The sequence below is a fragment of the Cygnus olor genome, chromosome 16 (genome assembly GCF_009769625.2).
Source record: "Cygnus olor isolate bCygOlo1 chromosome 16, bCygOlo1.pri.v2, whole genome shotgun sequence".
Lineage (NCBI taxonomy): Eukaryota > Metazoa > Chordata > Aves > Anseriformes > Anatidae > Cygnus > Cygnus olor.
In genome coordinates, this window is record NC_049184.1 from 1,259,763 (window position 1) to 1,272,672 (window position 12,910).

General features: G+C 38.8%; 1 protein-coding gene across 1 annotated transcript in view; it reads left to right on the forward strand.

Moving 5' to 3' along the window:
• RBM39 (RNA binding motif protein 39) overlaps positions 1–12,073 on the forward strand; it is a 33,837-nt gene extending 21,764 nt beyond the window's left edge. Inside the window, 6 exon segments of the mRNA XM_040575355.1 lie at positions 99–176; positions 6,296–6,328; positions 7,444–7,519; positions 7,699–7,804; positions 10,895–10,973; positions 11,074–12,073. Coding sequence (XP_040431289.1) covers positions 99–176; positions 6,296–6,328; positions 7,444–7,519; positions 7,699–7,804; positions 10,895–10,973; positions 11,074–11,174 — 473 coding nt within the window. The 3' untranslated portion in view covers positions 11,175–12,073.
• Positions 12,074–12,910: the final 837 nt, after the last annotated feature.

Here is a 12,910-nt window from a genome sequence, read left to right on the forward strand (position 1 = left end):
AATTTTTGAAAATAGTGAGATTTCTGATGCTTAAGTTACTGCATCCATGACTGCGTAAAAAGTACTTGCTACAAGGTGTGTTCTTGTGTCCTTTTCAGGTACTGGTTTGCAGATTCCCCCAGCTGCACAGCAGGCTCTGCAGATGAGTGGATCATTGGCATTTGGAGCTGTGGCAGGTAAGAAATAATCGCCTATTTATTTTTCTAAAATATTTAATCATAATTTTGAGATGAGGTACCAAAATGTATCTTCTGATCTTTTAAGATGGGAACAAGATACCACAGCATGTTTTACAAATTGCGGAAATTCTCAAATCCATGAGCAAATAAACAGTATATAACAGCTTTGGGTATGCTTCATTTTGCGTTATTTTTGGCAAATCTATTCTAGTTCATTTAATTCATCCCAAGCCTTCATCTGTTTCTTTACTATTCCCACTGCTAGTGGGGACACATTATCTACTGCAGTGTAAATATTGACTGTTAACACTGTCAGGCTTATAATTGTAAGGGGATTGACCCTCTGCAGAGTCCCTTCTGAAAAAAACAGGGCTGTACCAGAGGCAAGACGGTTAGTGGGACTTCATGGAGGAATGTTACAGTAGTTAAGATTAATAGAATCATAGAATGACTCAGGTTGGAAGAGACCTTAAAGACTATCCAGTTCCAACCCCACTGCCATGGGCAGGGATGCCACCCACTAGACCACGTTGCCCGGGGCCTTGGTCCAACCTGGTCTTAAACACCTCCAGGGATGGAGCATCCACAATCTCTCTGGGCCGCCTGTTTCAGTGCCTCACCACCCTCTGAGCGAAGAATTTCCTCCTAACCTCTAATGTAAATCTCCCCTCTTTTAGTTTAATAACATTCCCCCTTGTCCTGTCATTGTCTGTCCGAGCAAAAAGTCGCTCTCCATCTATTTTATAAGCCTGCTTTAAGTATTGAAAAGCTGCAATGAAGTCTCCCTGGAGCATTGTCTTCAGGCTGAACCGTCGCAGCTCTCACAGCTTTCCTTTGTAGGAGAGGTGCAAGACTATATGATGTTTGTCCTAGTGAGGTGGACACTGTACATCAGGGAGGGTATCTTTGTGTTGCTTGGGAGATTGGCTATAGCTTGTATGCTCTGCCAGTGGGCGTGTTGGAAGTGTTACTGAGATCTTACTGTAATCTATTTTGAGAAAGAGTGAGTATGAGGCTAAGGATATGGTTGCTGCTGCTGCTAGTTTATAGCTGGCCTAAATAAAATATTCAAGAAGGCTTCAGGTAACTTCTATAGGACCTTGGGAATTCAGAGCGGATTTTTTAAACTAGTATGACAACAATGGGTGGCAAATCTCATAGCAGTAGAAAAGATAAGGAATGTCACAAATAACTAGATGCTGGAATGTGTGAGAAATGTCAAGAAATCAACAAAGTATATATACATAGGGTTTTTTGTCTTCCAGCAGTTTGTGACAGAAGTGATTCAGACTTAAGCTACACCTGAATCATGTTACTGAAGTTCAGGTGTAATTTTGAGAAGAGCGTACATGTGAAATTGTAGATAGTTGTGAAAAAAAACATAAGATGTACCCTGAAAAAGACTTGTGGAAGGAAAAGGAACTGGCTAATTAAAGAAATGTGGATTGAGGAAAAAGCTTATCAGAGAAGGAGATGAAGAAGACATGGTGGCAAGAAAGAATAATAACTAGTACAGAAGGAGAAGAAAGGTAAACAACACAGTGCTATAAAAGATGATCACCTTTAATGTAGGTGATAGTGTTGTGACAGCCTTACTTAAAAACAAGTGTAGTAGGTGAGAAAGGAGAGAAATGTTTTAAACAACAACAAAAAAACCAGCAGTCCTTTCCTCTCTCCCATATCTGAAACAAGTTAAAGAAATCCAGCCAATGGGGTGCCAAAAATACCATTAAGACATCTAAACTGCTAGAATAGCACTGAATTAGTATGAGGCAACATAACTGGAGTTATGTGGAGGAGTAAATTGCAAGGCTGAAGACAGGTTTTTGAAGAATGTGCATATTTTGCAATTGTAGAAATGAAAGTGGTAGGAGTATCATTGTGTATTTGACTTGTATAGCACAAAAGGAATAATGCAGACATGTACAATTTGAGTAACTTTGGAAAAGGATAAAGCTTTTTGCTACCATAGAGTCATGAGCTATCCCCAAAGTGAGATTTGGTTATGGATTAAAGATCTCTTTACTCTTGTTAGAGAAAATTACTACCAGGAATTATGTCATTATGGGAGACTTTAACTTCCCTGATACAGATTGGAGAAGATTTGCTAGTAATAATGGTGGGGCCCAGATATTCCTGGATGTGATATCCGACAAATTTCTTCATCAAACACTCACTGACTCATGAAGAAGGGATGCTATTTTAATCTCATTTTGGTAAGTAATGAAGACGTTATGGATGAGAATAGAAATGACCATTGACTGAGTGATCATGAGTTGCTCAATCTTAAATGAAAGGATAATCAGGTCTGTAACTAAGGCTTCTGACTTCAAAAGTGATGGTTGAAGAAATAAGAAAATCAAGTCAACTGGTCTAAGAAACTTGGGGGTGTAGGAACAGACAATACATAAAAAGTTTCTGCAGTTCCGCACTGCTAAAGCTATATTGGATCTGTATTCCACAGAAAGAAGAAATGGTCCTTTTGGAAATGGGCTCCACACTGAACTGGGTGATTAAGTACTTCAAAAAAAAAAAAAAAAAAAGGAATTAGCATGGAGCCTGTGAAGAATAGGAAAAAAGGAAAAGGACTGATAATAAAGAAAACAATGCTATCAGTTCAGGAAATAGATAAAATGAGAATTACCTACCAAGATTGAGATTGTTTGACTCTGTAAAAGACATGAAAGCATACATGAAGACTTACCAAATCTTGAAGAGAACAAAAAGGAGGAAGCAGGGCTGAAGTTGAATGAAAAAAATTCTCATGTATGTTACAAACAGTGTTTCAAAAGAACCTTGTTCCCCTGGTTTTTAGTGGGGACACTGGTCATAACATTTGGATTTTGAGAAAGGTAAGATAAGAATATGGATTGAAAAAGAAAATAATTCACAAGGTAGAAGGAAATCTGAAAGTAAGAACTGAATGTTCTCAGTTCAGGGTAATAAGAAGACTCCCATCAAATTAGTGAGGGAATAGGTACATGAAATATAAAATCTGGTATTGTTAATAAATACTTTTAAGTCCGTGATACATAGCTGAAACATCTATTTATAAATCTCCTACGCTTAGAAAAAGGAAGGAGAAAATAATCTGGACAGTTGCGAGTCTTGTTACTTCACTTTGCTCCTTTAAGAATCATACTAAAGACAGGCAAACTGGAAATAAGATTAAAATATAGCATGCTTTCAGAAAAACTGTATGTGAGCACTAACAATCAGTGATAAAAAAAAAAATGGACATAGCTGTAGTAAAAATTAGTAAATGAACTTCTCATTTATGTCATTTGGAAGTTTAATTAGCTTCCAAAAGAAATTACTAAGAAGTAGGTAGCACAGGAAGTGCAAATACATAGAGGATTGAAGGAAAGAGGGCTTTTTTTTTTTTTAATAGAAGCTGGGAAGGTCTGAGAACGTTGTTCAAAGTTCAGGTTTTTGACTGGTCTTATTAAATATAGCATAAAGAACAATGGCAAAACAGTAGGAATGAGGTGAGTGTAAAAATAGAGGTGCTGTTAGTATGGGATGCTTGGGGTGTTACACATTGTTCACTGGGTGGGGATTGAAACAAATTTCAGTCATAGCCTGGGACCTTAGCAGTGAAAAACAGCCAAGGAGGTGGGAAATACCTAACCACCTTAGGTTAGTTGGTGAGTGAATGTGACCTGTCAGTGTGGAGTGCCTTTGAAAGGGCAGCTGTGTTGCTAGAATTAGCATACCTGTGTGTCTTGAGACCTCAGGTACAAATTGGTGAATGGTTCTGGTCACAAGTGTTCAAGATGAGCTAAATGAGACTGAAATAGGGCAGCTGAAGATACATAGTTTTGTGGGAGACCTGAGAACTTGAATATTACTCCCATTGAGAAAATTCCAGCAGGAAAAAGAGTCAAACACTTCAAGTTGTTGCTATAGCTATTGTTTCCTGTGTAAATTCTATGTGAAAATCAAAAACCACAAGGCTACAGAGTACTTAAAATGCTTTGTGGAACAAAACATTTTCGTACTTTTGGGAAAAAAATCTTTATGAGAAAGATTTAGATAGTCTGTAGCAATGGAGGGAGGAGTAGGTGTTATTCAGGACTGGCATTTTAGCTTCTGTTGTATTGTAAATAATTTCTTAGAAAACTGGAAAATATTTAGCTGGCATTTGTTTATTTAAAGCTAGCTGTTCTTCAAAATAAAAATATGTCACTTTATTTTAAGAGTGCTTTGATAGGTATTTGTGTTTCTGCTTTATCTGTACTGAGCATGTACTTCTCAGACATGCTGAACTCACTGCTCTTTCAGATAATATTTACAGAAGCTACTCAACAAGGTACTTTGAGCTTGATTGATATATCAGCTTGAGTTTCCACGTACTGTTCAAAACTGCATGTAGGTAAAAACACTATTCTAAGGGGGCGTTGTATTTCTAAATTCTGAGTGGATTTAGAAAATGAAAGGGCAATTCTTCAATCATGAGCAAGGAAAAAATTAGTTGATGAAAGAGGTTTGATGGACAGGAATGTTTCAGAGGTAGTAGATAATTAACTTGTGAAACTTGGTGCCACAAGATATTGATAGCTGATCTGCTGTGCCTGGAACAGACTTGACTCTGAGCCCTAGACAGAATTTAATGAACTAGTTACCTTGTAGATTTGCCATGTTGGGTGCAGGTGGCCAGGAAGACTTGGCTGTAGAGCCCCAGGCTGGCTGACGTTTGGTGGGTTCAGCTGAAATGATGTGAATGTATGATTGTGTCAGAGTTGCAGAGGGAAAAGTCTCTGTCCTCATCTAAATAGAGTGATTTAATAGATTTTGTTCATTTTTATTTTATTCAAGCACACTGGTTTACCAAAATAAAATTTAAAAAAAAGCAATAACTAACTTCGAAATTATTTATAGATTTGGACAAATCATGTGGATCCATGGTTTTCTGTAGAAAAACATAGGACAGTCTTCCCCATTACAGGATTTCTTGCTCTATGCAGTGGAGGATTCCTTCCTGTTAAAGGACAAAGGAGAAAAATGCTAGTTGTAACCAGCCTTCAGAGCTATCTCCTTTCATCTTATATTTTATGAGATGATTCCCAGTATGTGTTCTTATATGGAAGTCATTTGGAAGGCACTTGAAGACATGTCTTTCTCTCAGGGCTTTTGCTGCCTAATATTCCTTTAACTTTCTTCCTGTTGGTCTGCCAGTGTTCTGGAGGGAGGGGCTATAGAGAGGAAAAAAGTACATAGATTAGGTCCTCAGATATTTCCAAGTAAGCTTTTTCAAGGGGCCCATCTACTCACTGCTTTCTCAATGAGCAAATTAAGATGATGATTACCTTTAATCTTCCAACTCCTTATATTTGTGTGAATTTAAAAAAAAAAAAAAGTGAGGAGGCTTAAATTTTTTTCTTGGATTCCAAGGTATTCTGTTGCTGACTTAAAGTTGCTAAGTCAAGTACTTGAGTCATATCCTTGAAAATGGCTGAAAAGCCTTCATTTTTCTGTCCCTATTACTTCAAATTGGGACAGCTACATGTTGTTATACAAGTAACTATGTTTACTTGACAAATCAAATGCTCTGAACACTTTAAAGTGTTTTAAAATTGAAAAACACCAAACTAACTTGTGTTGTTAAGACCTTTTATATGAAAAGATAACAGGTGAAATACCTCCTTTTTCTACTTGAAATAAGATTTGATAACTGCTTTCAGAATGTTACGTTTGGTTAACTATGTGCTTAATTGAAAACATTTAAGATAGCAAACTTTTAATGCCTGTAAGAATGGCTGTATTTCTTTTCTCATGGAAAAAAAAATCTTAGGAAGAGTTCAAGCACAACACAGACAAGGTAGAAACAATATATTAAACTAAAGGACATGGTCACCTCTCCCTTTCCTTTTAAGTTGTGGTTTCTTTTTGAAATACGCTCGCTTACCTATGTGGTCATGGAATATCTCTCAAATACAGGACATCCTAGCTGAGAAGCTGAACTAAGTGAAACTATTTACTCTTAAGAGAGGAACAGTGAGAGCAGGTCTAGGTTCTTGAACAAGCTCCCAACTGCAAAAATACAAGCTAACCAACCTGTCTGATAAAATAATGCTTGCAAATGTGCTAATTAACTTCTGTATATTTTTCTTCAGATTTGCAAACAAGACTTTCTCAGCAGAATGAAGGTAAACTAGAATTTAATATACCTTGTCACCCTTAGATTTTGTGTTGCAAATGTTGTTTTCAAGTGAAATGCTTCTGGTGTGGAGTCTGTCCACAGCCTGAGGTTGTATTGGTGTTTGTAGAAATCATAATATTGACTGAAAGGAACAGAAAGTGTTGTAAACCTTTTTTTTTTTTCTGTAGTATTTCCTCAGTATTGGACTAACATACAGCCTGCGAATGTTACCTAGAAAATATGTGGGTTGGGGTGTGGCTTTGTTTTCTCCTGCCTTAAAGGTAGAGACTAGCGGGCTCATTTGAGAATTAGAGTTTGGGATTATTTTCCCTGGATTACTCATGATGTTACTGATTTTGATGCCTGTGTAGGTAGAGAGAAGGTGGCCTTTATTTCAGCTAAATTAACAGAAACTTACAGCCTATGGGGAGGACAGCCTATTTATATAATATAAACAGCTTATATAATGCAACTTTAATAAGATTAATAAGATGCACCGTGATGATTGATAACAATAGATGGCAACTAATAGTTTAGTTATTGAGAGTATAGTTCGCTTTATTGGTTTAGTTGTCAAATATTACCAGCATGGTGTGTTCCTAAGTAAAGGAGAAAAAATATGTATGCATATACCAGAAGGTTAATTTATTGTGCTCAAAATACATCTTGAGAACTCTCAGAAGTGCATGTCACCTCCTGTGAAGTCAGATGGGGTGGTCCCACTCCGTCCTAAGCTGCTGTCTGACTTCAATGCTATGTGCCCCCAGTTGAAGTGCTAGCATACAGCTCTGGCAGAGTTTAGATGCATACAAAGATAAATGTATTTGTATTTAAATGTTTAAATTGAAAATCTGCCTAAATCAACACAGAGTGATCTTTTCACTTTTTGATATCAACTGTAGTTAATCTGTTCCATCTTCCATATTGATCAATTTGAGAATTTTTTATGATAGGTGGTGACTAGCTAATGAGTTCTTTGCCTTCAATTTTCAGTTTAGTTAGAATTGTTGCTATTACTGCTGAATTCTGGGGTTTTAGAGAATAGATGGAAGATCCACATTTAAATTGGAAAAATGCATAGGGGATTCTTAGATTTGGTATTGTTTTTTCCCATTAAAACAGTTTTGGCTGCAGCTGCTTCTGTACAACCACTTGCAACACAGTGCTTCCAGCTTTCCAACATGTTTAATCCTCAAACGTAAGTGATTTGTCATTGTTTCTGTTTGCCTTTTGTTAATGATCTTAATGTGTGAGAAAGTAATTAGAACATTGTGGAGGTGGGTTTTCTGATTTTTTTTTTTGTTGGTTGGTTGTGAGTTCAGTTTTGTTGTGAGTAATGTTTCCATCTCTGTCCTGTTCCTCTTCCACCCCCTGCAGTGAAGAAGAAGCTGGCTGGGATACGGAAATTAAAGATGATGTGATTGAGGAATGTAACAAACATGGAGGAGTTATCCATATCTACGTAGACAAAAATTCAGCTCAGGTATGTCTGGTTCTGGGAACACACTGAGTAGTTTTTAGGAGTTTTGTTGCTTTGTACCTGATAGAGGGAGCATTACAAATACTTTTTTTTTCTTAATCTGATTCTGAATTTCTTGAAGGTACTTGCAGTTTTCTCAAGAATGTAGATGGTTTCCTCCTGTTTTGAGTCAGTTTTCTGGTGTTGCAGTCTGCTCTTAGAGATTTCCACAGCTGAAGTTGCTGTGGGAATGTAAGCAGGAGAATAGCAGTAGCTATTGCTTTTGGCTTTTCCCTTAAGCTGTGTATTTCCGAAAAGCAAGGGACTTCTAATTTCCTCATTTTCCACAAAATGCAGAAAGGGTGCAGTGCTCCAGGAGAATTCACATATGCAATTAAATGTGTGCCTAATCCCATCCTTGGAAACAATTGTCTTCACTAGTGTTGAAGAGGAGTCCTCCATCTTGCTGTGGGCAGTAGGAGTACCTAGACCTAAAACAGGGAAGAGAAGAAAGGGCTGCTGCTGAAGGCTTTATTACAAAGATGCTGGTGGTTAATACCCGTTTGAGTGAGGGACTCAAACACTTGCATTTTGAAAAGCCTAATAAGTTTTCCTTTTATGTGCACTTCATCCACACAATCCCCAGATTGATTCTCTCTTCCTTGTATTTCAGTCCTTAGCATATAAATTGCTGAAGGTCTATAAAGTGGTTTAAACTCTTGAACTCCTCCATATAGAATTCACAGCCCAAACTGAAGTACAGTAGTAAAACACTCATTCTCAAATTCTAAATTCTAACCATTGGGCCTTCAGAGTGTTCTGTCCAGGGTGAGAGGCTGAAAGTTACACTGCTGTCCCTGTTAGTATTGCTTAGATGGGATTGTTTTGCTCTGGTAGTGTGCTTGGCACTCCCAGACCTTCATTAGCATTGAGCTGTCTCTACAGAAGACTCTAGTCTTTACAGAAGACTCTTGTCACCTGTGATCCTTTCACCTGGGTTGCTGAGGTGTTAGATAAGACGTAAGCTGCCATCTAATGCATAAAACAGCATGCAATCTTTCATAGCATTTTTAATCTCCATGATGATTATTATGTTTAACCACTAGGCTGATGGAGATAGAAATCTTTCCCATAATATATTAGTCTGCATCTTAGATGGAAAAAAGTGTCCTTTGCAAATATTAAAAAAGAAAAAAGAAAGGACTTGATATAGATACCATGTCGGTTCTGAGCACATGGAGCTGTGACTCTGCCTCACTTCTTCTAGCTCATGATATGACAGCTGTAATATTTTCTTTTAATACCACCTGCTAGGTTATGTGAAATCCATTTTGTCATTCTAGCACAGAACGGCTCACACACATGGCTCAGACATAGAATACCCACTAGTATTTGAAAATATTTTATTCGGACACCAATTTTCACTGTGCTGTTTTCTGGGCTTAGATTCTCGTTACGTTTTCTCTCATTTTCAGTTTCTCATCCCCAGTCTTTTGGGGCTCCTTTCCAGACAGCCAGACTTGCTAAGCTCTGAGGGCTGTCAGTATTCAGCAGTGAAGTCATAATTGGTGGAGGTGAAAAGACTGTGGTTCAAGCTGAACACATAATTTTCTCTTGCACCGCACCAATCTGTGTGGTGTGTAAGGAAAACTAAAGCTTTATATTGCTGTCTCATTTCAAGGTTTAAACAGCTTGGATGTCTGTGCAGGGGGATGCTGAGAACAGAAGTGTGTGCATTACTCAGTGCTTTAAACATCAGCTTTCTGCTGCCTGATTGTGGTCTGCTAGAGCACTTAACCTCAGATTGTCCCCATGAGAAAGGGTGCTATCACAGTGGGAAAACTTAGTAGAGGCTGGAGAAGACTACTAAAGTGAAGGCTGAACTCGGTTTCTTAATACCTTCTTTTCCTCTAAAATCTTTCAGCTAGAATGCGACCTGGTTGAAGAATTACTGGTAGTATTCTGTTTAAGCAGGTGGCCAGAAGCAGAAGTCCACAGTAATGTGCATTTGTTTTGTTGGTTTTGAATGTGAACGTTGCAGTACTTTGGGTTAGGCTGGTTTATTGCTTAGTTTGCAGATAGACAGCTCCAGGTATCTCTGGAAAAGACAAACAATGTGTCTGTCACTCATGTTAGGTACCATCTTAGGTTGTTCTTACTGTACCAGCCTTCTTTGAAGTGATGGATGCCCTGTCCCCAGGCACAGGGAGTACTTAATCTTGTTGAAAACCACTGTGTACTAGTTAGACTTAACTAGTACATCTAGTTAAGCATTTGTCATTAAATGTTAGTTACTCATGGAATTTGATGGCTAGTCTGTAATAAGGTAGCCCAACTCCTTGCAGTCTCCTGTTTCACATAAATCATAGAATATCCCAAGTTGGAAGGGACCCATAAGGATCATCGAGTCCAACTCCTGGCACCCCATGGCTCTACCCAGAAATTCAGACCATGTGACTAAGTGCACAGTCCAAACAGTCTTGGTGCTGTGACTGCGTCCCTGGGGAGCCTGTTGCAGTGTGCGACCACCCTCTTGGTGAAGAAATTCTTCCTGATGTCCAGCCTGAACCTCCCCTGCCTCAGCTTGACACCATTCCCGTGGGTCCTATCACTGGTGACTAAAGAGAAGAGATCGGTGCCTGCCCCTCCGCTCCCCCTCGTGAGGAAGCTGTAGGCTGCGATGAGGTCTCCCCTCAGCCTCCTTTTCCAGGCTGAACAGGCCAAGTGACCTCAGCTGCTCCTCATACGTCTTCCATTATACAATGAAATTGTACAATTGGTAACCATTAGATTATACTTCAAACAGTATAAGGACCAAGTAAGCAATCCATTGCTTTCTGCTTCCATAGCAAGCTCACATTGTCTGTTTTGCAAAATCTTAGAAAAGATTCATGCTTCCTACTGAAATAACTGTTACAGCATGATAATGCATATTTGTAAAAATTCTGTCCAGTACTTCCATATTCTTGTGTTCATTCTATAGTACCAGTGGGTACCAGTAGAAACATTGGTGAGGCAGGTTTGCCTCGATAACAACCACTCAAAGGAAGTCTGAGAATTGACGCTGTAGGAAATGTTCAAGCTTCTAATAGACTGTACACTTCTGTATTACAGGGCAATGTGTATGTCAAATGTCCTTCAATTGCTGCTGCCATTGCAGCTGTAAATGCATTGCATGGGAGGTGGTTTGCAGGTGAGTGGATTTCATCTAGAAACATGCATTTATTCCTTAATTGCAGAAGTGAACAAATACTGATTTTGTTGTTGTTTTGTTTTTTTAATCTTCTGATTAGGTAAAATGATTACAGCAGCTTATGTACCTCTTCCAACATACCATAGCCTTTTCCCAGATTCTATGACTGCAACCCAACTACTGGTTCCTGTTCGACGATGAAGATGGATTTAGTCAGTTTTGTACATAGTTATTTTTTGGAGGAAGATTGAGTTATCTTTTATTTAGATAAAACTAAAGGAAAGGATTTAATGTCATTTTGTGTACACTTCCTGCTACCTTTAAAAATAAAATGAAGTAAGCAGAAATGCAGTGTGTTCATTCTCCCTAACTAGCATTTCCACTGTATACAAAGCTGTTGACTTCTTGTTCTGCCTTGTAATTCTTGTACATTTACTAAGGTGATCTGTAGGAACTGAGAAGTAGCTCATAGAAAACATTCTCTGTAAAAGGCAGATGGGACATAATGACATTTTTAATGTTTCACAAGCCTTTCTTTTAATGCAGCAATTACATTTTACATTTCACTAAATGTAGGTGGTCTGCTAAAGGTTAATATCGGAGATAGACTTTATGAAGGGACATATTTAGTGTTGTGTATAAATGGAGAATTCAAAAGGCTACTGAAAGCTGATTCCAGTCAGCCACTCAGCTTGCTTTGTGCTGAATAATTGGTAAGAATAGAAAGATTGAAGGGTTTTATTTCTTGATGGTAACTTTTGATTAATGTATCTGTAAAAGTTTCTTTGTAAATACTGTGTGAGGTGTGTCTAAGTTTCCAAACAAAACGATCTCTGCATTTCCAGATAAGTTTCTGTGTATGCAGTGTAGCACAGTTGAAGGATTTCAGCAGAGTCTGAAAATCAGCAGGAAATACAGAAACATGTTTTGTTCTGGTTGCATATAATCTTTGCTCTTTTTAAGCTCTGTGAGCTCTGAAATATATTTTTGGGTTACTTCAGTGTGTTTGACAGGACAGCTTGATATTTCTATCAAACAAAGACTTTCATATTGCAACAATCTTTGTAAGAACCACTCAAATAAAATTCTCTTAAAAAGGCCTTTATGAAGTTTTATTTCACCCCTCTCCTAATATGATATAAGCAGGGTGTTTGAGCGCCTATCACCTGCCTCCATTCTGAACAGCCCCCTCCATCTACCCTTTCAGAACTGGAACTCTTTATCTCCAGGAGAAAATGCAGGTGCTTTTTCCTGCTGTTCTGAACCCGTTGTGTGCTGCAGCTGTGGGCGAGGGCCTGTGGGTTACTCACCAGCCTGGCAGTGGAAAACCCTTCCACTTTCTCAGGCTACCTGTAGACCAGTTCTGGAGATTAATTCCTCCCCCCCATCTTTCACAAATAGTTGCAAGTCACGCAGACATAGAAATCTGAACACCAACCCTGGAGAACCTGGGACAGTTGTATTGCCGCCTTGGTACCTCTTTTCCACTTCTGTGACATCTTTCAATCACTGGCTAATAGCAGCTGTGTTTGACAAAGGGGCAGGGAGTATCTTTCTCTCTGGGTGAAAATGGGCCAAACAAGAGTGCTGCCTGTGCTTTGAGGCGGAGTACGGTGGTGACCTGGGCTCCAGCTACTTGGGTTGCCGTTCAGGGTACGGGTAGCTTTGATTGAGCTGCAGCAGGTAAGTGATGGCTTTCAGAAATCCAGGATCGAGGGCTGGGGCCATGGAAGTGGGACTGGGGGAAGATGAACTGGAGAGAATAGAAAGGAAATTGTGGGGAGGAGGCCAGAGGCTGGCCCAGAAGTATGTGACAGCTGAAGAAATCCAAGCAAAGCTTAACTCTTTGTTTTGCTTGACTTTATTTTTTCGGTTGCCAGTATAAATCTACCACTGCTAGTTGGGGTAAAACTTCAGCTGTTCCAGAGCATCTGTAT